Source organism: Dermacentor albipictus, chromosome 2 (genome assembly GCF_038994185.2).
Source record: "Dermacentor albipictus isolate Rhodes 1998 colony chromosome 2, USDA_Dalb.pri_finalv2, whole genome shotgun sequence".
NCBI classification, from domain to species: domain Eukaryota; kingdom Metazoa; phylum Arthropoda; class Arachnida; order Ixodida; family Ixodidae; genus Dermacentor; species Dermacentor albipictus.
This window is the reverse complement of record NC_091822.1, coordinates 24965496-24989047: the sequence shown is the minus strand read 5'-3', so window position 1 is coordinate 24989047 and position 23552 is coordinate 24965496. Positions and strand designations below refer to the sequence as shown.

The following is a 23552-nucleotide window of genomic DNA, read 5'->3' as shown; positions in this document are numbered from 1 at the left end:
AATAATCGAGCATGTCCGAATTTTCGGAGTCTGAAAAATCAGTCGGCGACTGTAATTACATATGCTACATCTATTATCTACTACTGGGGGCAATAAAGCACCTGCCCTTTATAAAAGAGCACGTTGTGTACTCTTGAACTCAATTTCTGGGTAAATGGAACTTTTGATAAATTAAACATATTTCCCTGGTCCCTGAGGTTCTCTTAGAGCACACTGTACATATTAAAGGGACAGACAACCGCTCAGAACATGAATCGAGATAACCCCTATGATGGAAAGTTTGGCTATCGCATTGGTTAATATGAGCCATGTCTTTACCATTAAACGTGGATTAATATATCTAATTTTTCAATAAATGTGGCAAAAAAGAAAAGACTTGGCACCACACGCCGCAAAAGCATGAAGATGCATAAGTGGCCCGTCACGTGATCTTTTCTTTAGTGTATGTGCTTCCTGGCCTTTTTATTAGTATAAAAATGCAGTACACTTTCTTCAGTTATAGGTTTTGTGTACCTTACAAAGTGCAGGTAGGCTGTAGTAAAAAACTAGTATGGCAACATAGAAGAAGCCAATGGAAGCTACGAAGAAGAAGTGAATGCATGCGCTCGAGACGAGCGTGCATGGAAGCTCTCGGCTCTCGAAACGGAACAAGGCTGAGCTGGCACTGCCAGGCTGGCCATGGTGTGTACTAGTTCAACCTGAGGCACAACACGGACCAAGCCAGTACTACCAGATAAGGCGGGATGAGTCTGGCGTGTCCTGCGGTTAACCAGCGTTCCAGGCCAGAGCTAAGGTGCGGACCAGACACAACAGGTTGGTGCTGTTCCTGCGGTGAATGAGCGTTCGAGCCCGGCAGTCGCAGGTGACCCTGGTCGAGAGCGCGAGGTTTTGATGAGTCACCGTGAATGGGTACGGCACAACCCACCTGCTGGGGTCGTGGCCGCATTGCTGTCAGCGTGGGCCTGCTGTATGGTCGCGCGAGCAGCTCAGGGTCTGCTCGTGCGCTAGCAGCCTGTGCGATTTTGTCATAGAAACTGCGTTGCAAGTCTGCAAGTGCCAACGCCTCCCACCTAGTCACCAAGTACTGAGAATGACCATTTTACGACGACTCATCATATCAGTAAGGACGCGCGTTTTAACAACTCACATGAGCCGTGGACTGCGTGGATCACTATAGAAATAGTTCAGTGTCTTGCTAGCTCATCATAAGTGTAATTGTTGCCGTCTGCTGCTGATATATGTTTGTCCCTTCTACGACTTTGCTACCTGTATCCAAGTTCATCAACCCACGACCCATCACATAGGACTTTGTTTGTAGTGAGTAGAAAAATGGCACTGCCTTAGCCTTTATTTTCACTGAGTTGGCTTGGTTCGTCTATTGAAACAACGAAGATGGGGGCCAACCAGCCATGACACAGGTGTGTAGTACTTGGGAAAAATGCAGTACAAATATAAGAAAGGTCTGTACAACAATGCAAACTTATTGCACCAGCTTTTTATTTTAAAAAGTGGTTGAAAAGGTTGAAATGTAGGTGGTTCATCCCAGCTGCACTCACTCCTGTGAAAGCAAAATGATGGGTGGCTTTCACAATTTGTGAGGCGGGCTATCGGCATCGCTCTCACTTCCGAGTGTTTTTGGAGGAGGGACGCTTCTTTTTTTATAGGTAAAAAATTCTGTTTCTGAATATCTACGTGCTTTTAAGAGCAACTGCTGCAGGTGCAAACACTATCGAGGGTGTTTTGCATTGCATCATAAAAAACTGCCTTATGTACACACATAATGATTGCACTTTTATGTAAAAAAAAATTGATGCACATTCAAGGGTGCAATCATAATGCGGGTAAATTTCCTGTGAAAATAATCTTTTTCTCATCCCATGTTTGCTGCGGGATGACAACAGGTCAACAAGCAGGCGGCTGCCGCTGTAACAGTGCGGGACACCAAAACAAATATGGCGGCGAGTGGAGTAAGCCGAACGTGATTTTTGCTCTTCTCGTGAGTACGTTACGCATATTGAAACAGTTTCTTCCGTATCAGTAATGAATAATATTGCTAATATCTGCAAATTTGCGACAATAACGTAGTCGTGTCCAATTTGAGGGGACAGAAAGAGAGATGGGTGCGTGTAGCTGCCAGTGACATCGAAACACATGGCAGGCATGCTGCGGAAACTGCGGCATTTGTCTTCACTACTATCCTAATACGGCACGTTTCCGCTAAGGGTGGGCGGACATCTTAGCTGTGTTACAAGCGTCAGCGTATGAATAGGGTACACTTCTTACGTATCAGTGTAAACGTGGTCACTATAATTACAGCTCGCAATTTGTTGCGTGCCCACGAGTGCAGACGAGAAGAATCGAAAGGCGCCTTTTCTGTTGTTGGCCAAAACCACTACGAACCCTACAATTAACAAAGCCAAGGCAAGTTTGGTTGTAGCTTTTTTTTTTTCGTGGAAGTGTGGAAAGTGATTAAAGGAATGGAATGGGGCATCTGCTTAAGAATGTTCGGTGCGTGCAGACCGCTTGGTATGTCTTTGTTGTGTGTAAGCGAGTGACAGTGCGCGAAGCCAGTGTCGTAGATGAAGGAAGCGGTGTGGCGAAGACAACTTAACATTGAGAGCGAATGGGTGAGCGCAAGAAGCTGACGACGAAGAAGCGACGCGCATGATATCTGACATGCCGTCAAAACAAAATAATAAGAAGAAAGGAACCATTAAGGGCCATACACGATGGGTGACGTAGAAGAAAATGAAGAAAGAAGAGATGAGAGAGAGACCCTAGAATGACGTGGTAATGTTCGGACGCTACCTGATGCTATTACAGGCCATGAAACAATCATGAGCAGATGGAGTGTTCAAAAGAAAAAAAACTGAAATCTCATCAAGTGAAACAAGATCATGATTTCCAAAGGTGTGTCTAAACACTGAAATGCATAAAGTACTTTATTTAAAATAAATTCTTTTTTCTCACCTAGGTCAACTAAAAGATGTTATCCACAGGAGGCATTCACAGATCATAGTTCACCAAGTGACGACCGTGCTGTGCTAAGGAATGTCAAAACCACACTGAAACCATCCCTCAACACGTTCTGATGATATTTTGGCAGCGCAGTCAAGGCTGCAAACCTCTGCAAGGTGTTCGAAACTAAGTGCTAAAACATAGATACAATTATAACCTTCCTGGTACTGCACATTTCTTGCTGTACAGCAATTTTATGCACAGGATATTATTTGATCACATAATCATAACCAATCTCGTTCCTTATTACATCTTTTTCATTCAGTGCACGCAGGGGCAACTGATGACAAAAAAAAGAAGAAAGAAAATGAAGAAACTACCTTTACTTGCTAGCTGCAGCATTTTACCACACTGCCAACCAATGCTAAGTGCATTTGTTTCATGAACATCATTGCAATATGCAACGACAAGTGCAGCATGCACTGCGTAATGCTTTACTCATTTGACCAATGCTATGAGATAAGGGATAAGGGATAAGAAAAGAGCAGATTGGGCGAGGGAACAAACGCGAGTTAATGACATCTTAGTTGAAATCAAGAAAAAGAAATGGGCATGGGCAGGACATGTAATGAGGAGGGAAGATAACCGATGGTCATTAAGGGTTACGGACTGGATCCCAAGGGAAGGGAAGGGTAGCAGGGGGTGGCAGAAAATTAGGTGGGCCGATGAGATTAAGAAGTTTGCAGGGATGACATGGCCACAATTAGTAACTGACCGGGGTAGTTGGAGAAGTATGGGAGAGGCCTTTGCCCTGCAGTGGGCATAACTAGGCTGACGATGATGATGATGAGACAAAGTGATAAAACTGTGAAGCTCATCGTTTCGAAACTTTAAACAGAAAAAACAAATAGAAAAATGCACCTGAATCACTGGTTGATGTACGATATATTTACATCACGCTAACATAAATGACAGCTAATAAATTTGTGAAAAAATAAATATACACAGTAACAGTAGAGACAAGCACACTCAAACACCGCTCTTGATTGATGTCGGCTATCAGCCATTAGCAGCCCCGTATGGGAATCTGCTATAGTAAGAAATAAAGCATCCAAAAAAGAGTGAGGAGCCGGCTTCTGTTGAAAAGAGAGCATTTGAGAGAGAGCTAGCTCTGTGCTGTGCTTGTGAGCTCCATGTGCTGTGCACAGCTGCAAAACTTGGCCAAGAAGCTCACAGCAGTGCATGCTATCCGTGGACTAGGTCATTTCCCTAAGCCCGAGCGGTGGTTCAGGATCCCTTCAATTCTTATTTATAATTAGTGCTAAATTTCAATACATAAAAACAAATGCTTCCCCTGTGCTGTCCTAGACTTCCTTGCATGGATAAGAAAGCAGAAAGAATGAAGTGCTGTGACAGGTGCTCTCAACTACATGCACGTGATGTGTGACCAGTAATATGTGTGCAGAACAATCACAATACGCATACTGCTAATATAAAAGCATGACCAGCACGATGGTAAAGACCAACACACCTGGTTAAACACCAGCGCACCTAGTGAGTGACGTGATGTGAATTCCTCCTACAGATATTTGACTATCTCAATTCAGAAGTGGCATCACATGTAATCGGAAATAAAATTATCAAGCCCGTCATCTTAACAGTACTTCCTGTGATCACCAAAGTAAAATCTGTGCAACCAGCAGTCATGTCAATCTTACTTTTTCAATTACCTGCAGTGAAAGTCGTTAAAATTATTATGATTGTTGCATAAAAAAACTTAGAAATCACCTATATGCATGTGGACTGAATAATTAAATGCGGGGCCAGAGTTAAAACGTTCGCCAAACTCTGATGTCTGCATCTATTACGATGAGCAACAGAAAAGACAATATTATCTAAAGCTGCAAAACAGAAAAACAAAAGAAAACAATTTGCAAAACTGTTCCCATTTCTTCAGGAGAATTCAAATAGTGAAATACATAAGGCAAAACAGCCACTGCAGACTGATGCTGAAAGAACCACAGACATTGATGTGAAGCTCATAACTACAGCAGCAACAACACTCTTTGATTTAACATGAAGGTTCAAGAGTAGGTAGCGAAAAATTACTGTTGCCAAATTCACAAGAAAAAGCAAATGCCACAACTTCTAGATGCACAATAATCAAAACAATGATCTTTGCTGCAGTATCTCCAGTGAGATCCGACAGTTGAACCTCGATAATTAGAAGTTGAAGGAGACAAAGTTTGTTCCAATTAAAACTTCAAATTAAAGGAAGGACTTGTTTTTGAGGTATTCGTGCACCATAGCACAATGCATGAACGGTGCGAGTCGTGAAATAATGCGGCGCGCAAGTACACAGCGAGCGAGGACCACGAAACTGCCCATGCCAGCCATTGCTCGCTTCCCCCGATAATGGCAGAAAACGAAACTTCAAGGAGCGAGCTAAGCTGGCGCCAGGCCGGTGGGGCTGGTGTGGAGGTGGGCGCATGCAGAGACTGTCGAATATGAAGGAGTTAGAAGGGAGTTGGGAGGAAGGGCGGGAGGGAAGTGGATTTGCTTTCCCACCAGCACGCTGGATGTTGCCAATTACCTCTGCCACTTAAACTGCCACCGAAGCAGCGGACTTGGCAAGGCCAGAACAGGGCCTCCACAGCAGCGAGCCGCAGTAGCTTGCCGCAGTAGCGAGGCACGAAAAATCGACCCAGGATAAATCCCTCTCCCGGCACGCATTTTGACACTAGTGTGGCTGGGGTATTATGGCATGATGCAGAAACGGTGACCTTGCCATTCGAGAGAGGGCAAAATTTCTGCCACTTTTTCTTACCCCCACATGCACCGTTGAGGGGCCCCTCCTAAGCCTTTCCTCTATGGCAGGGTCACAGCAATGCTTGTCGGAGGTGCCATCACGTCATTTGGTGCACTGCTGAGATTATTGTCGGAGTGCAGTATGTTCGAATTAACTGTCGCAAATGCTTGCGCGTTCATATTACCAGCCGTTTACGCCCATTGAAACACACATAACTTTGATGGGACTATGGTGTCAGTTTGAATAAACCAGAAAACCAGAAGTTTGAATTAAGCATGTTCGAATTAACGAGATTCGACTATATCCCAAAAGCTAGAAATAGTGCAAGGAAAACATGTTGAAATGTTCATATACAATAAACAAAAAGACTGCTTATATAGATCTTTAATGATCTTTAATGATATTGTCGGTCAGCAGCTTTCAAGCATCTGTGATACAAATGTTTCCGGCTCGGAATACTAAAGGTGACAAGAAAATAGTACTTATCACTGAAAAATGACCAACAAAAACTTAGTTTTTTTCAGTAGAGCTATTGACTGGTGCTTCATCACAGTGTAAGAGATTACAGAAAGCTAACAGTCCATTCAACTTTGTTTGTTCTCTATAGTTCATGCTATGTTAATCACTTTGAATGCACATTCTATTTACCTTTAAGGGCTTTGTTTCTGTAGCTACCTTGTGGTAGACTGAAAGATTATATGTATTAGCTCCCATCAGATTCTAATCCAAAGATTGTTTTCTAGCATGTTCGCCACGATCATTTGACTTGCCTGTGCATAAAAAATTATGGCGGAATTCGTCTCACGATGACTGTAAACAGAAATGCAATTAGCACTCCAGCTATGCAGCAACACACCATATTTTTGAATTCGCATTTATTCAATAGCTGCAGTGCAGTATGGCCTACCGGGCTCAATCTTGTTAACCTTCCTGCATTTTACTTATGACCTCTCTCTCTTTCTCCATTGCTTCAGCTATAGGTGATATACTCCAGTAACGTCCCACAATGCTATGGCACTTGCTTGCTAAGGTTGCCCATGAGCATGGCAGATGACGATGACTGTAAGACACTGATGCAGTGACGAGATAGAATGACGAAGAACAAATTGCGTAGATGGAGCAATGACGGTGGTTTGACGAGATGACCATTTCTAAATAATGACCATGGTATAAGGTCGACAGCGTGACGTTGGCAATATGAGGACAATGGCATAACGACGAGTGTAGGATGATGATGGTGGTGTGACGACGACGGTATGACCACAGACGGATTACGAAACTGGAAAGACAGCGATGGCATGACCCCGACAACATGACGACAATGTTATGACAATGAATACATGACGATGCAATGACAACGATGACATGACAATGGTATGAGGACAACTGAATGAGGAAAAGTGTTTGATGACAAAGGCATGACAATGACTGTATCACAAAGCCTGTATGACGATGGTGTAATGACGACACATTGACAACGATGGCATGACAAAGGTATGAAGACAATTGAATGACAAAAAGTGCATAATCACAAAGCTGGATAGACGACGATGGAACAACCACAAGAGCATCACGACGCAGGTGCAACAACGAGTGCGTGACGAGTGTTTGATGACGACGGCATGACAAGACTCGGGTGACACAGCTGGCGTGATGACGATGCGACGACCACGACGGCATCAAGATCAAGCCTATATACCTACCGTACATTCCGGTGTACCGTAAAACAAATCAAGCGCACATACCTTCCATATCTTCCAATATACAGTGAAACCTCGTTAAACCGTACCACCTTAAACAGTAGTTTCGTTTTAAAAGTAGTAAAGTCAAATTCCCAACTCAGCAGCCATTGAACATAATGTATTTTGTATCTGCACAAACCGTCCCAGCTTATTGCGCACGTATCGGTTAACACGTAGTGTTTCCACGTTTTGTTGCGCAAACATGGCAGTGCTTCGTTTCCATCGGGCGGCCCGGCAGAACAACAAGCCTCAGAGATCTGAACAATGGCTTCCAAACGCCCTGTGCGTTTGCGCGTAAAGCCACATCAACATCAACATCATTTCGGAGCCATCCCAGAGAGCGTTGTGGCATCATGTAAGCGAGGACTCGCGTCATGCCAACGCTCAGATAAAGAAGAGGCCGGGTGCTCAGCATAGAAGAAAAATTAGACATCATTCATGTTGTCGAACGTGACACAAAGAAGTTGGCACTGGCACGGGACATGGTTCTACTGTTGACTACGGTGTGTGGCATTTGGAATGTGTTGCTTGGCAGCGCTGCCGCAACCGCGAATAAATGCCGGCTGCGAGGTTCGACTTTTCGCTGTCGTTGCCTTTGTTTTGCCGAAGTATCACCTAGCGCTAGTGATAAGGATGACACGGAAAGCGACAGCACGGGCGATTCAGGCCCGACAGTGGCAGAAGTTGCGCACTACGTCAGCCTCACGAATGCAATTGTCGCGACGAGAACAGTACCCCGCAATAAAAAGGTGCTCCACGACTTCTGCAACGCTACCGTGCCCGTGCATGGAGAGTATGCAACACTAACGAGGAATCTGCAATGAGAGTGTTTGCCGAGAAGAAGGTGCTGGTTGAAAAGCTGGCTCGCAACTTCAGTAGGTTCGAGGCCACCGTCGCTGCTAGGCCACCATGGCATCAAACGAAAATAACACTTTTGTCACGCAAAGTAAATAAATACTGCATGTTTTTTTTCCTTTCATCACACTCTCTCTTCCGTTTTTCACAGGTAAGTGGGCGATCTCATGCTATTTCGGTTAAGCAGCACTGCCATTTAGTACATACTTTTTCCAAGCTCTGGTCAACTACAGTTTAACAAGGTTTCACTGTGTAAGTCGCACTGCCCTCAATCTGCCCTCAATACGGCAGATTAAAAAAAATACGTATATAAGCCGCACCAGTGTATAAGACATGCCTGTTCATTCGGTAAGTGATTTAAAAAAAAGATTGTGACGTTTCACATCCTGAGCGTGGGTCACGCGCAAGCAATGATGCGAACACTACAGGCGCATTTCTGCTGTCCTGGTCGCCGCTATGTACCGCATAAAGTCCAAGGGTGATGACATCGTCCCCGCGCATCGTATATGCTGCATGTGTGCTGCAAATTGCGCAGAAGGGTGGAAAGCAGGCAGGCTGCACTGCGGGAGGGGGGGGGGGGGTGCAGCGGCTTTTGCTCTGGTAGCAACTGGATAGTTTGCACAGTGGCGCGCTGCATATGTACCTTAACTTGAAAGCGATCTGCAGATGCGACCAACTTTACGATCAAGTTGGTGGACTCCGGCCTGCCACCGCTTGCGTTGCTGCTTCACCCTTCTCGCATTGCACTCGTCAACTTGATCACGAGAAGAATCCGGTACCTCCATAGCATGCACACAACCTATAGCAACTGCCAAAGGAGGCCAACCTATCGCGTCTCGTGTGGCCATGTCATCCAAATGGGCAAAATTTTTTCCAAGAAATGAAAATGCCTTATATAAGTTGCACCGGTGTATAAAGCTGTACCGATAAAAATTTCACCAATAAAACTAGTCTTATACTGCGGAAAATACGGTAGTTGCCTAAGTTGGCGAAATACTTTGGCTACAGTGTCAACGTAAAATGCTACATCGATTGATAAATAAGCTCAAAACAGCTGAAGTAGGCAAAGAAAGCTAATCACATTAAAAATAATAATTTTAAAGAATTACAGCAGAACTGATATTTCGATAACTGTCAACAAAAATGCTATTAGCATTCAAGCTATGTAACAACACACAATATTTCCGAATTCACGTCTGTTAACATCTGCAGTGGTCACTTTGAGAGTTTTAGTAAAATGTAGCCTACTGTGCTCAGCCTGGTTAACCTCCCTTTTGATTTATGACCTCTCCCTCTCCATTGCATCAGCTATATACGACATACTCCAGTATCATCCCCCGCTGCTGCGGCAGTTGCTTGCCAAGGTCGCCCATGAGCATGGTGGGATGACACCAACTATAGGATGCTGACACAGAGACAACAATATTATGACGAAGAAGGAATGACGTTGACGAAGTGAAAAAGGTGGTATGACGCCGACAGCACGATGATAATGAGATGATAATCCTTAAATGATGACCATGGTATAAAGACAGCATGATGACTAAATGAGGACAATGCGATAATGACCAGTATATGGTGACAATGGCGTAATGACAGACAGATGACGAAGCTGGAAAGACAACAATGACATGAGCCTGACGGCATTACAACGACAGTATGACAGTGAATGCATGATGATGCCTGTATGATAATGATGCAGTGACAACAATGGCATGGCAATGTTATCAGGCTAATTGAATGACAAAAAGCTTGTGACGACAAAGATGTGACTACTGTACCACGAAGCCTGTATGGCGACGATGGCGTGATGACGACGCAATGACAATGATGGCCTGACAACGGTATGAGGACTGTTGAATGACAAAAAAGTGTATAACGACAAAAGCATCACGAGAGTGTGATGACAAAGCTGGATTGATGACAATGGAACGACCACAACAGCATCATGACGGTGGTGTGAGAACGAATGCATGATGCGGGCATGACCAGGGGCCGGGTCACAAAGCTGGCATGGCGAAGATACAACTACCACGATGATATCACAACCACGAGCACACACCTAGTTGCCCAAGCTAGTGTACTACTTCGGCCATTGGGTCAGCTTAGAAGGAGCGGCAACGGCGGCATAATGAGAGTCAGATTACAAAGCCGGAATGAGAGGGATGGAACGACCCCGATGGCATCACAACCATGAGCACATACCTAGTGGCTCAAGCTAGTGGACAACTTTTTATTTTTTGTTTATTTATTTTTTCAATACTGCCAGCCGCCATTTGGTAGCCAAGGCAGGAGTGGTATAGGCCCTTTGGTGGGTTTCAACACGTAGCAAAGCAAGCATGATTGCAAACACTAATACAAAAGCGCACACTGCATTTATAAAAAGAGAAAAATAATCCCTTTGGTAGGTATCACGATGCAGCAAGGCAAACATAATAGCAAACACTGACACAAAAACAACCCCTGCATTTATAAAAGACCAAAGCACAAAAGTGAACATAGGCATACTAAGTTTATAGCAAAGACATGACAGCAGATACGAAAGACTTCATTTGTCATGCAGACTACATCACGAAGGTGCCCATTCTATTCAGATATTGTTTTAGGGAAAAAAGAAAACTGGTAAGCTTTCGTTTGGCACCGTGGAACTACGATTGCCGAGTTATGTTTGTTGCGTGTTGGGCGTGCTGTGTTGTATTCCATGTAGGCCTCAAAGTTACATTTTGTTTCATTATTTATGATACTATGCAGCATTTTCAGGTAGTCATTGTGTCAGGGTAAGAGGCTAGATATATAAGACAGACAGGCTCAAAATGTCTCAAGTAGGAAAGGACTGTTAATCACATTAAAAGGAAATGTTCTGAATAAACACGGTAGTACCCAATCTGTTGCATGTGCTCTCTGTGCGTGTGTACTTTGTGCCGCTGATTTCCTGAAGAGCATGCTTTCAACTGGAGTTTCAAACACACAAGTGCCTAAGTGATGTCTCAACAGCAGCTGCTTGTTGCTAGATGACACAGCAATGCAAGTTTATCAGGAATCACACATGCCATAAGCTTTCAAAACAACCAACCTTACTAAATGCAATGTTTAATAAGTTCACTGCACAAGTATAAGTTACGACTTCTCCGCATGTTATCCTTAGAGAAGATAATGCCACAAATAATTTCCCAATTTCTTCATGACAACATCAGAATATGTGTTCCTATGGAGATTTCTGCCTGCCAACATTCATTACACTTACAAAAAAAATACTTTTTTTTGTCAGTACTATATCATGTTATTCAGTGCACGTTTGTATTTGTTTTGGTCATTTTATTTTCTAATTCAGTAAATAATAACGTGCCAAGTAACAGTGTGTCACACTACATAGATATGTGCAAATGCCATAATTTATAAGAATGCACGGAATGTTTAGCATCTGCACCTCATCTATAAAGTGTTACACAATAAATAATGACTCACAAAGACATCCACACGCAAAAAAGCACCATCAAGCAAACTCACCCTGTCCTTGCGCAGGGCTATGTGGTGTTCAGCCAACATCCGCATCCCGAGGCGCGATGTCAGGGTACGGTCAAGGAAAGTCTTCACCAGTTCATCTTGCTGCAGAGAAATGAAAACACTCTCAGGCACTGAAGCATGCTGAACACATGCTTTGGCATGCATTCACCATTCATGATACAGAATGTCAGAGCAACAATCCATGAATACAGACAGACAGACAGACAGACAGACAGACAGACAGACAGACAGACAGACAGACAGACAACGAACTTTATTTGATCCTGAGGAGCTTCAGCGGAGGCCCCTATCGGGGACTCGCGGAAGCCGCTGGCCGCGTCCAAGTCGGGGCAGGAACGCCGTGATGTTCCGCCCTTTCTCGGGCCCTCTGGATTGCCTCTAGTTGTGTCTGGAGCGATGGGCTCCGGAGTGCTTCTTCCCAGTCGGCTTCGCTGGAGAGAGGGCCGTTAGGTAACGCGGGGCATTGCCATAGCATGTGCGCTAAGGAACAATAGATCTCATTGCAGTCCGGACAGCTTGAATCGACGTCTCTGTAGATACGGCTGAGAAAGCCCAGCGAAGGGAATGAGCCCGTCTGGAGCATTCTAAGTAAAACTGTCTGAGACCTGTCCAACTTCGGGTGAGGAAGAGGATAGGCCCTTCTGCTAAGCCGATAGTGAGATGTTATCTCGTGAAAAGTAAGGAGCGGATCGTTCTGCTGGATTTCATCCTGTCCCCATAAGGCCTCCATGCCGCCGCGGCGTGTTAGATCTCGCGCACGGTCATGGGCAAGCTCGTTGAGGTTAGGTATGTTCTGATGAACGTCCGCACCCATATGGGCGGGAAACCAAGAGATGAAGTGAGTGCCAGGGTTTGTTCTCTTTTCCAGAATGGAGGCAGCCTCGTGGGCTAGGTTACCCGATTCGAAAGCTTGAATACATCCATGAATACATCCATGAATACATGTTTTTTTTTTTTATTGAGAATCTCTGAATCTGATTACTGTTTAAGTGTTACCTCACACATCTTGTGCTTTACGTATTGTACTTAATGTTTACATTGTGCAGTTGCAGTGACAGTGAAAAGAAAACAAGTCAGTACACTGGCACAAATGAATGCATAGCACGCATATGCATTTTGTCAGCTAGAGATGCATGGAGCAAGGGCCCTTGTCATGTTTTGTACCTTTAGCTTGTGGGGGTTCCACTTTGCAGGCGGCTAGGGCTGAAGGCGAGCTCCGGATCTAGCCCCACGCAGTCGCTCCGTGGTACTCCCAACCCGTAGCGCGGGAATCGCGGCTACGCCGGGTTCGGACGAATAAGGCAAACAGCGGTGTCAACGGTAACAACGTTTATTGCTACTGGCAATAAAGAACACTGGCAGAGGGGTGTCCTCTCTGTAATAGTAATAAATAGGCTGGCCTCGTTGCCCGGGATAGTCAGGCAACGTGGTCACTCACGGGTTGCAGCAGGTACTCCAGTCCGGCAGGTTAGGGGTCCGGCCTCAGAGAGAGAGAGTCTCCCCCGGTCGCGCTGTTTTGTACCTTTTTACCTGGGCGAGGGGAATGTCCTCCTCGCCCGTAAGCTACCCGCCCGCGAGTGGGGGTGGAAGGGCGCGCGCGCGTCGCGAGAGCGATGGAGAATCGGGAGAGGGCACAGTGCGCCTCTCCCCGGTCTATGCCGGCGCTCGACGCGACGGCGCGGGGGAAGATGGGCGCGTGTGCTCCCCACATCCTCCTCCCCTTAAGAAGCCCCCCGTACGTTGATGCTGGCACCTAGGTACGCCCGAGGGGTTCGGGCGCCCGTTTGCTGGAGTTCCTGCCAAGGTTGGCGATCAAGGCAGCGTGGCACACGCCGGCTTTGAGCGTCGGGCTTGCGTTGCTGTAGGCCTCAGGTGGCAGATACTTGATGCCGACTCGAAGGTGTCCAGTCAGCGGCACTGCTCGGGCTTGCGAGGCGGATCGTAGTCGGGGCTCGAAGGCGGCTCTCCGTGCCGCGCCCCAGGTGTCGGCTGCACCAGCCGGGCGGTCGCTTGCTGGGCGCCAGGTAGTGGTTCGTGCGGCTGCAAGGCCAGCGTAGCGCTGCCGGTGCGTCAGTTGTACCCGCGAGTACTGCAGGCAGTTCGCACGGCCGTGTCTTGTTTCCTGCTTCAGAAAATTGGATTAGTCCACTGCACAGTACGAAATTGTGATAAGCAGCATGATTGGCCGGATCCGGGAACACCGTCAACGCCCGTTACGAAGGGAATGGTCGTCCGCATCATCGACTCACAGCACACCGCACTGGCCCTCGCAAGTCTTTAGTCAATGCACACACCGCATGCAAACACGTTGAATCGTTCACGCCACATTCCCGTCGTAGTCTGCGTGGTTGCTTGAAGACTGGAACGACGGCTCGACGTCAATACTCTGCGCTCTGCTGTCGCTAGACGTTCGCTTCCCGGCAGGAACTAACACGGTGCCAGCACGGCCCGGACTTACTATTGGTCCTCGCAGTCATCGGGCTACGCAAATATAGCCGCCGGATCACTTCCGCCTGCTACGCAAGTTGTAGCGCGGCTGCGGGCTCGCCGTTCGGTTCTGGCTGCTCTCACTCACCGACCGCGGTTGAGGGAGGGTCTGATCTTCATCCCACTGCTCATCACGCGGCACGTAGCGTTTCAGGTCGCATACGTGTACCGGCCCGCCGATCGGCTTCCCTTTCATGCTCTCGAGCCGGTAAACAAGCGAGGAAACCTTCTCTCGTACTTGATACGGCCCGGTCCACTTCGGCGCCAGCGAGGCAGCGAACTGTTTGCTAGAATCGCTGAGAACGTGCTGGCGCCGAAGCACCAGATCGCCCACTTCGTAGCGGACGTTCCGATGCGAGCGGTCGTACTGCGCCTTCTGTTGCGCCCTAGCAGTGCGAAGATTACGGCGTGCTTTGCGTAAAGCCTCCGTCATCTTGTCACGTAGGTGCGTCGCGTATTCAGCTCGTGCTGCCGGCGCGACCGACATTCCGCTGCGATCCGCGAGAACTCTATCCATCGGATTCGGCAGCTCTCTCCCCAGGTTGAGAGAAGAAGGCGCATACCCAGTCGAGCGGTTCACTGTCGATCGCAATGCAAACCCGATCTCTGGAAGGTAGGTATCCCAGTCCTTATGTCTTTCAGAGAACGCGACAAGCATGTGCTTAATGTTGCGATTGACCCGTTCAGTGGGGTTCGACTGAGCATGATAAGTTGTCGTTTTCTTGTGCTTAATGCCAAGTGCAGCGCACGAGTCGACGAAAACCTTCGCAGTGAAGTAGGACGCATTGTCCGTTATCAACTGCTCCGGATAGCCAAATCTGGTGAAAACCTCGATCAACTTATCCATGATCACTCGTGCCGTCAGTTTTCGCAAGGGAAAAAGTTCGACCCATTTACTGAAGTGATCTGTGACTACAAGCAAGAATTTGTTCCTGCTCGGTGTGGTGGGATACGGTCCCATGACGTCACACGCCGCGATTTGCCAGGGAGTCTGGCTGTCGATAGGCTGCATGAGGCCGGGCGGTTGTCCACCTCGGGGCTTCACGCTTTGGCACACATGACATGAGCGGGCGTAGCGCATCACGTCCCGTTTCATGCCTGGCCAGGTAGCGAGGCGACACAACTTAATGTAAGTCTTGGGGCCGCTCGCGTGCCCAGCGATACATGAGTCGTGAAAGTAGCGTAGCAGTGCTCCTCGCAGCACGCGCGGTATCACCACCTTAAACGCCTCACTTGTGTCGTCCTCGGTGGGGATATACCTCAGCAGGAGGCCGTCGGAATTCAGCAGATAAGAATCCAGCGCACTCACAGCATTACCAACTGATCCCGAGCGCTTAGCACCGACAGCAATACCAGCTGCCTCCATGTGCGCGGCGGCCGCGCCACCCTGCTCCCGGAGCTCGTCGAGCACTTTTCGACAAAACGGGTCCTTCTGCTGAGCGTCGAACAGCTCCTCTCTGCTAAAGACGACTCCTGCGGAACCGACAACATCTACGTGGTTCACGCTCTCGCCCAGGATCGACGGTTGTTCCGCGTCCCTTACTTGGGCCTCTCCATCGCCTCGTACTGGCGCTCGCGAAAGTGCGTCAGCTGCGGCATTGCTTTTTCCTTTGCGGTAGCGCACGGTGAAGTCGTACCGCTGCAGCAGCAGTGCCCAACGCGCCAGGCGGCCACTCGGCTCGCTCAGGCGCCTCAACCAAGTGAGAGCCATGTGGTCAGTCTCAATCTTGAATGCCACTCCATCGACGTAATAGTCGAACTTTCGCAGAGCGAAAACTATCGCGAGGCACTCCTTCTCTGTCACCGAGTAGTTCCTTTCGGCCGGCGTCAACGAACGACTCGCGAACGCAACCGGTCGGAGAGTGCCTCCGTGCTCCTGAAGCAAAATTGCACCTAAGCCTAGGTCGCTTGCGTCTGTTTGAATCACAAACTCCCTATTCAAATCGGGCAGCTGCAATTCGGCCGTGTCAGCGAGCACCTTCGTGAGGCCCCGCAGTGCCGCCTCCTGCTCTTGTCCCCAAGTCCACCGTTCGTCTTTCCTCAAGAGCTTCGTCAAAGGCGCTTGCACTGCCGCGCAGTCTGGAATGAATTGGCGATAAAAGTTCACCAATCCCAGAAAGCGCCTTAGTTCGCCCATATCTTTCGGCGACGGGTACTTCAGTATAGCCTCGAGCTTATCCTTACTCGGCAGGATGCGGCCGTTGTCCAGCGTGAATCCCAACAGCGCTATTCTGCTCGCAGCTATCTGAGCTTTGTTCGGGTTCAGCGTGATACCCGCGGACCTCAGCTTGTCTAGGACGTCTCTCAAGTGGCGCAAGTGCTCCTCGAATGTTTTCGAATAAACCACTATGTCGTCCAGATATGCGAGGGCATGTTGCCACTTCGCGTCTCCTAGCACTCGGTCCATCAACCTTTGATAAGTAGCGGGAGCTCCGACCAAACCAAAAGACATTCTCTTAAATTGAAAGAGCCCCCGGTGACAAGTGAAAGCCGTTTTCTCTTTGTCACGCTCGTCCATTTCGACCTGAAAGTATCCACGACTAGCATCGAGCGTCGTAAAGTACTTCGCCCCGCCTAGGTTAGACACTAAAGAGGAAATGGAGGGTAGAGGGTACGCATCCTTCTTCGTAACCTCATTCAGCCTGCGGTAGTCTACACAAAGGCGATAGGTATCGTCTTTCTTCGGGACTAGAACTACCGGGAAGCCCCATGGGCTGTTCGACCTTTCCACCACGCCTGTGTCGATGAGTTCGTCTAAGGCGCTATCCAGTGCTTTCCGCTTAGTCAAGCTGATCGGCCGAGGATTACATTTCCATGGCGCAGCGTCACCCGTGTATATCCTGTGCCTGACTAGCGTAGTGCGGCCCGGACGGTCAGTGAAAATCGCGTCGTATTCGTACAACAGCGACGACAGTCGTGCCCGTTCTCTCTCCGGCATATTGACATCTGACAAAAGCGGGTGCGTTACTCCTCGCAGAACAGTGGCGCACTGTTGTGCCACCGTGTCTCTCTCCTCGCCTGCGCCGATTACGGTCCGCTCGCTTGGCTGTGGCCGGGTGTGGCCCACTCGCGCTGCGCCCGGAGACTGTCGTGTCTCCGCTGCCACGGGCGCTTTTGCGAAAAGCTTTAAAGCACCCGTTCCGTTCTCTCGGTAACCTCCGTTGCCGATGTCTATTACGATGCCCGACTTGACGAGAAAGTCTCGACCCAAAATAACAGGCACTGATAAACCCGGGAGGTGTACGAGGCGTTGTCGCCTGACGCGTTTCTCCCAACGGATCACTAACCTAGCTGCACCGCTGGATTGTGCTGTGCCGGAAGCAAGTCGGAAGGTGGTGCCATTATCTCTCAAGCGGATGTTGTTCTCGCGGAGATGATGCAACACCTCGTCACCAAATAACGAAGCGCTTGCTCCGGTATCCAGTAATGCAGCGAATTTCTTTCGGGCTATCGTTAGCTCGATGAACGGCGCCTGCGAGCCCGCAACACCTCCTACGCGACAAGCCGAAGGCGCAAGTAATTCGATACTGCCGGCTATGTTTGACATTGCCGCACGGGACCCAAGGTGGATCACCGGCGGCCTCGCCCGTTTCCCGAGCCGCGCGCTCGGCCTCGGCCCGGCGTGCGGCCGCAGTCTCGGGCGATGTGCCCTGGTCGGCCGCATTGGTAGCAGCGGCCGCTGAAGCCTCGGTGGCCTGGGCGGCCGTCGCTCCACTCCGGCCCGCCGTAGCCTCCTTGAACTGCGGTCGGCGTGTGCCGCTCCTCCAGTCTCGCATCGGCCTCTAGTTCCTGTCGCGGCGCGCTGAGTGCGGCATTAGTCGGTGCCGTTCTCAGCGCGTAGGCGTACGGGTCCAAAGCGCGGTCCGATAACTCCCAACTACGCTGGACCTGCTGCTCCGCGAACGATGCCGACGCGTCGACTCTAGACGAGTGGCAAGTGATCGCGCCGCCGTTCCACGCGCAGCGAGGCTCGAGTGACAGCGCCGCGGGTGGAGGCGGGCGGTATGCTCGCGCCGCGAGGATGTCCCCCTGGATGCGCTTCGCCTCGGCGGCGAGTTCGTCTAGGTCTGTAAACCTACATCCTCTGAAGTAGGCCGCGAAAGTGGGGTGTGCCTGCCGTGTGACACGCTCAACTTTCTCTGCATCGGTGGCGTGAGGGTTCGCGAGACGATAAAGTTCGTCCATCGCTCGAACATATTCCAGCAGGGACTCGTCCGGATGCTGAGTACGAAGCTCCAGCTCTCTCCTCAAACGCCACTCGTAATTGGCCGGAAGAAATTCTTCGCGGAAGTTCGCGCGGAACTCTTCTACTGTGCGGCATCGGTGTCCGGTCAGTCGGAACCATCGAGCCGCCTGGTCGGTCAGTGAAACCGGGATCACGCGCGCGAAAAGTTCGGCGTCTGAAAGCCCGGTTGCCTGCTGGTAATACAGTAGACGGTCGAGGTACTCACTCGCACTCGTGCGATCGTGGTACCCACTGTAGGTAGGCATGTCTACCTTAATCAGTGGTCGCTCGCTCTGCGACGAGGCCTGCATTGTGCCTTGCAGGGCGCCGGCTAAGCTCTGCATGATTTGCAACGCATTTTGCAGCATTGCCTCGCTAGACGGCAAACTCTCGCCCAAAGGGCCGGATGCCTCCGCCGTCGGGGTTGAGTTATCTAGTGGCACGTGTGCCTCTGTGTTCGCGTCGCGATGCGGCGAGGGGCCCGACGGGGTACGCCTCGTATTGGGATTACCCTCTGCCCACGTGGCATTCGCGCTAGCCTGAGTGTTCCGCGTGAAACACTCAAAACCAAAGCTGCTGGTATGTTCAGCAGCTGCCGCCCCGTTAGCAATAGGCTGCTGACTTTGCGTCGCTACATTCGACAACATGAACAAATCTGAGAGGTCAGACAAGCCAGCCGCCATTGTTCGCTGAAACGTGGGTAGTCCTAGCGCGAACACACACCAGAAGACGCGCCGTGTTGCCGAATTCGCCCCACGTTGGTAGCGCCAAATGTGGGGGTTCCACTTTGCGTGCGGCTAGGGCTGAAGGCGAGCTCCGGATCTAGCCCCACGCAGTCGCTCCGTGGTACTCCCAACCCGTAGCGCGGGAATCGCGGCTACGCCGGGTTCGGACGAATAAGGCAAACAGCGGTGTCAACGGTAACAACGTTTATTGCTACTGGCAATAAAGAACACTGGCAGAGGGGTGTCCTCTCTGTAATAGTAATAAATAGGCTGGCCTCGTTGCCCGGGATAGTCAGGCAACGTGGTCACTCACGGGTTGCAGCAGGTACTCCAGTCCGGCAGGTTAGGGGTCCGGCCTCAGAGAGAGAGAGTCTCCCCCGGTCGCGCTGTTTTGTACCTTTTTACCTGGGCGAGGGGAATGTCCTCCTCGCCCGTAAGCTACCCGCCCGCGAGTGGGGGTGGAAGGGCGCGCGCGCGTCGCGAGAGCGATGGAGAATCGGGAGAGGGCACAGTGCGCCTCTCCCCGGTCTATGCCGGCGCTCGACGCGACGGCGCGGGGGAAGATGGGCGCGTGTGCTCCCCACAAGCTCTCGCTTCACTTTCTTTGCTATTACAAGAAAGAATAAACTACTTCCGTAAATAAACCTAAAAAATACAACTTATGAAAATGCCAGCAAAAACGAAAGGCATAATATGCTTAAAGGGACACTAAAGGCAAATATTAGATCAAGCTAAAGTGATAGATTAGTGCTCCAGAACCTCTAAGGCTTCAATATTATCATGAACATAGGTTTAGTAATACAAAAACTGAGATTACTCTCTGATGTTAAATGCAGGATAGACTTAGAGACTGCCCTGAGACATTCAAGTACTTGCTCATTGATGAACGCACTTCACATTTAAATTCTGTCACTAGTAATCAACCACTCGTTATAAAACAGAATTCAATTGCATTACAATACAAAAGAAAATACTACTTGTCCAGTTCTATTTTAAGTTTAGAACAAAGAACTAAATGGCATTACCCCTGAAAACGATGCGGGCGATCGAAAGGTTTCGTTTTCTTTCGACTCAGCACTACCTGCACTTCCGCATTTCCGTAGTTTCATCCCTGCGTATACTGCTGCACCAGTTCACGAAACTTGCACAAACGGCAAGTAGCAGAGAATTCCCCTTCCATGTGATGTTGCGGAATGCCCAAGAAGTCCACCCCACTTGACTAAGAGCAGTTGCAGTGGCGAATCCGCCACTTTTTCAGTCATGGCTCGGTTTCTCCATGGCCTCGCATTTGCATTTTGTGCAAAAAACTGCACCATCATCTGTCGGGCACCATTTGACTCGCCAATGGTAGCAAAAGGCTGTGATGGTACATGCAACACCACCACTCCCTGGTTGAGTGACAGGAGATTTGAATTGCGTTAAAGGTATTCAGACCCTTCAGATTCAATTTTCTTGTAAACCAAGTCTTTTCTTGGCACGAAAGAAGCATTGCAAGGTTTCTAGAATGGTATTTAAACAGTCCATGTCAACTTAGTATTTGCCTTTAGTGTCGCTTTAACGACACCCAGAGGTTACAAGCATCTATGGCCTAGCAATGGCATAGTCTGATGAGCTAAAATCATCTATTGAACAGGTTGCCTCAGAATTTTTCTCACAGTCCTCGCACTGCTAACCTCACTTATGCTACTGTCATCATGAGCAAGAAAATACCAAAAAATGTGGCAAGGAGTTTGTTCCCTTGAAAGTGGGTGAGTGTGAGTGGGTCAAATTGCTCTTCTGGGTATTTGAGCATTGTTATGCCTGGCATACATTCGGGACTAAGGGTACTTCACTGGTGAGTGTGCAGCTATGGATTGCCATCCCCGCTTTATCGTCTTTTCCAAGCCAAAGAGCTGCTGATGAAACCAGCGTCACCTGAAGCTAATTGACAGTGATTGTGTGCCACATCTTTGTCAGTTCAATGACCCAGGGCTGACGAACGAGACAAGTTCTGGGACCCGACACTGCAATGGGTGATTGGCCATGTGCGTCTCTAAATGCCAATGCCAGTCTTTGTGTGCTTCGCGCGAAGCACCAGCACCCACCTGTACAACAACAGGGCCTGGCATAGACTATTTACGGGCAGACACCTCGCTTTATAGGGCCCCTCACCAGGCCCCGTAGCAAATTTTGGTTATATGCTGGAAGTTGTTACGTGTCCTCTAGGGAGTGATCTGCCACAAAACTCCGCTCATTAATAGCCAAGATAGAAATATTTCAATGCTGCGAACCCATGATTTCAGAAAGTGAGCTCCCCTGCCAAGCAAGACACTTTCTGCACTTGCCCCGTCTAGCCTCCGCAAGCGACATTCCTTCCCTGTGTTTTCCCATACCGGACCTCGAGGATCGTGTGATGCATATGTCAAGGGCCCCGCCTTCATTTTCGTGTATGTCCTCACTTTTTTGTGGCGCAGCGCTGACAGTGTCACGTGCGAGCTGTTGCAGTTGTGTCATTTCACGCAGCGCACGATTTTATGCACTGTGCACGAGGACACCTGACTAGTAGAAATAAGTCAGTGCTAAACGAATACTGAAGCAGACACAAGCGGATCATAGAGCATGATCCCACGCTAGAACACAGTAAAAAATGACATAGTTTCTATGTCTGCTCGAGCGAATGCACAACGCGGGAACAAGTAGACGAAACGGAAGTACATCTCTCTTGCTGTGGTGCAAAGTAAAACAAAAACATGCAGACACTCGGTTTGTGTGTTTTATTACTTTTCTAAACTTTAATTCTTCTATTCAAGCAACAGATTACAGAAATAAGAGACGTCGCCGTGAATGATTCTTGAGGTCACATGTCACTATGAGCAATGTCACAGCAAACACGTGCACGTAGACACACTAGCACGTGTACGTCATCCTGCTGCTTGGAGCGCGGTGGCCGCGAGGAGAAGGGAAAACGGCGTTTGGTTAAAAATTTCAGGTCTTTCCGAGGCGCGTAGCGATGCAATCCTTTGCAGACGCAATTGTTATCGCGCATTGTATGCTTTGTGTTTGTCAGCTCAAAATGGCCAGACTTGGTGAGGGGCCCTTTAAGGTAACCACAACTACCGCATTCTTTAGAAGTAGTGGCGACAGTCAAGACGAAAATCACAACAAGCTGGCCATTACCGAGCGCCTACAAGTTGCTGCAAAGAGGCAACACTGACAACTTCCCTGGAACAGCCTCAACCCAGGATTCAGATGCAATTGTCTCTTCATTGAATCAAGGGCAGGTTGAAGGCTAGACGCCAGAGGTGGAGTCCAGCAGAGTGGTGCAACAAACACCACAAGTGTGATTTTGCGGGCGATGCGACAATCCAATTGGCTGAGAAAAGGACATTGAATTCTCTCGTTGAGCCAAAGAGGGGAAATCATCTGCTTAAATAGCGGAGCTTGAGTGTTGTGTAAGGGTGCTCAGACATGTAAAGACTTTGACATGTAGTGTGCTCCGAGAATCATACAGTTGTCCTTGTAAACCTTCATCAAGTAAATTTGTACATAAAACTTGATTTTATCATCACTCAGACATCGTTCTGGACCTCTCTTTCGACCAGCATCTGGCCATGAAGGTTCCAGTAATGGAACCTTCTTGGCCACTCAGACCCCTGTTTTCACAACAGCATCTACCTCCACAATCATTCATAGCTTAAAGGTCTCCTAAGCCACTCCGAGCTTTAAAATTATTTACATAGTGGCAGTTATGTACTAGGTTAGAATGAAAATAGAGCCGAAATAATGTCTTGATGTGGTGCAGTGAAAGAAAAGTTACAGGTGTTTGATAAACAAGCACGCCACCACCGCAGTTTTATTCTCGCCTACTGGCACTTTTTCCTCCTCGCCACTTGCTCTCACCTACTTATATACAGTGCAAAGCAAGCTATGAGTTGGGTTGTCACACACCAGTACCAAATATTGGCACCCAAGCTGTTGTATGTGATCTTAGGGGTGAACAGTGGCTTCTCTGCTGTCCGCCCTTAATTGCTCACTGTGTCCCTCCAAACAAATTGAAGCTTCACAAAAGGATTAGTGGAACGCAATGGGGGTCGTGTCAAGGCACGCAAGGCCTGGCCAACCAACTCGTACTTCTTTCAGCTACTCAAAGTCAGAAGTGGTGCGCTGCTCAGTTGCCACATCCCAAATAAAACGGTCATGAAATGCGCCGCCGTGTGCACTCTTCGGCAGTGCCTTGTTGAGTGATA

At 48.7% G+C, this 23552-nt stretch overlaps 1 protein-coding gene across 1 annotated transcript in view; it reads right to left on the bottom strand.

Moving 5' to 3' along the window:
* The window catches only part of LOC135897917 (branched-chain alpha-ketoacid dehydrogenase kinase-like), a 114111-nt gene that overhangs the window by 36043 nt on the left and 54516 nt on the right, over positions 1-23552 (bottom strand). The window contains exon 6 of the mRNA XM_065426607.2: positions 11872-11970. Within this exon, the coding sequence (XP_065282679.1) occupies positions 11872-11970 (99 nt within the window). The remainder of the gene's footprint in view (positions 1-11871; positions 11971-23552) is intronic.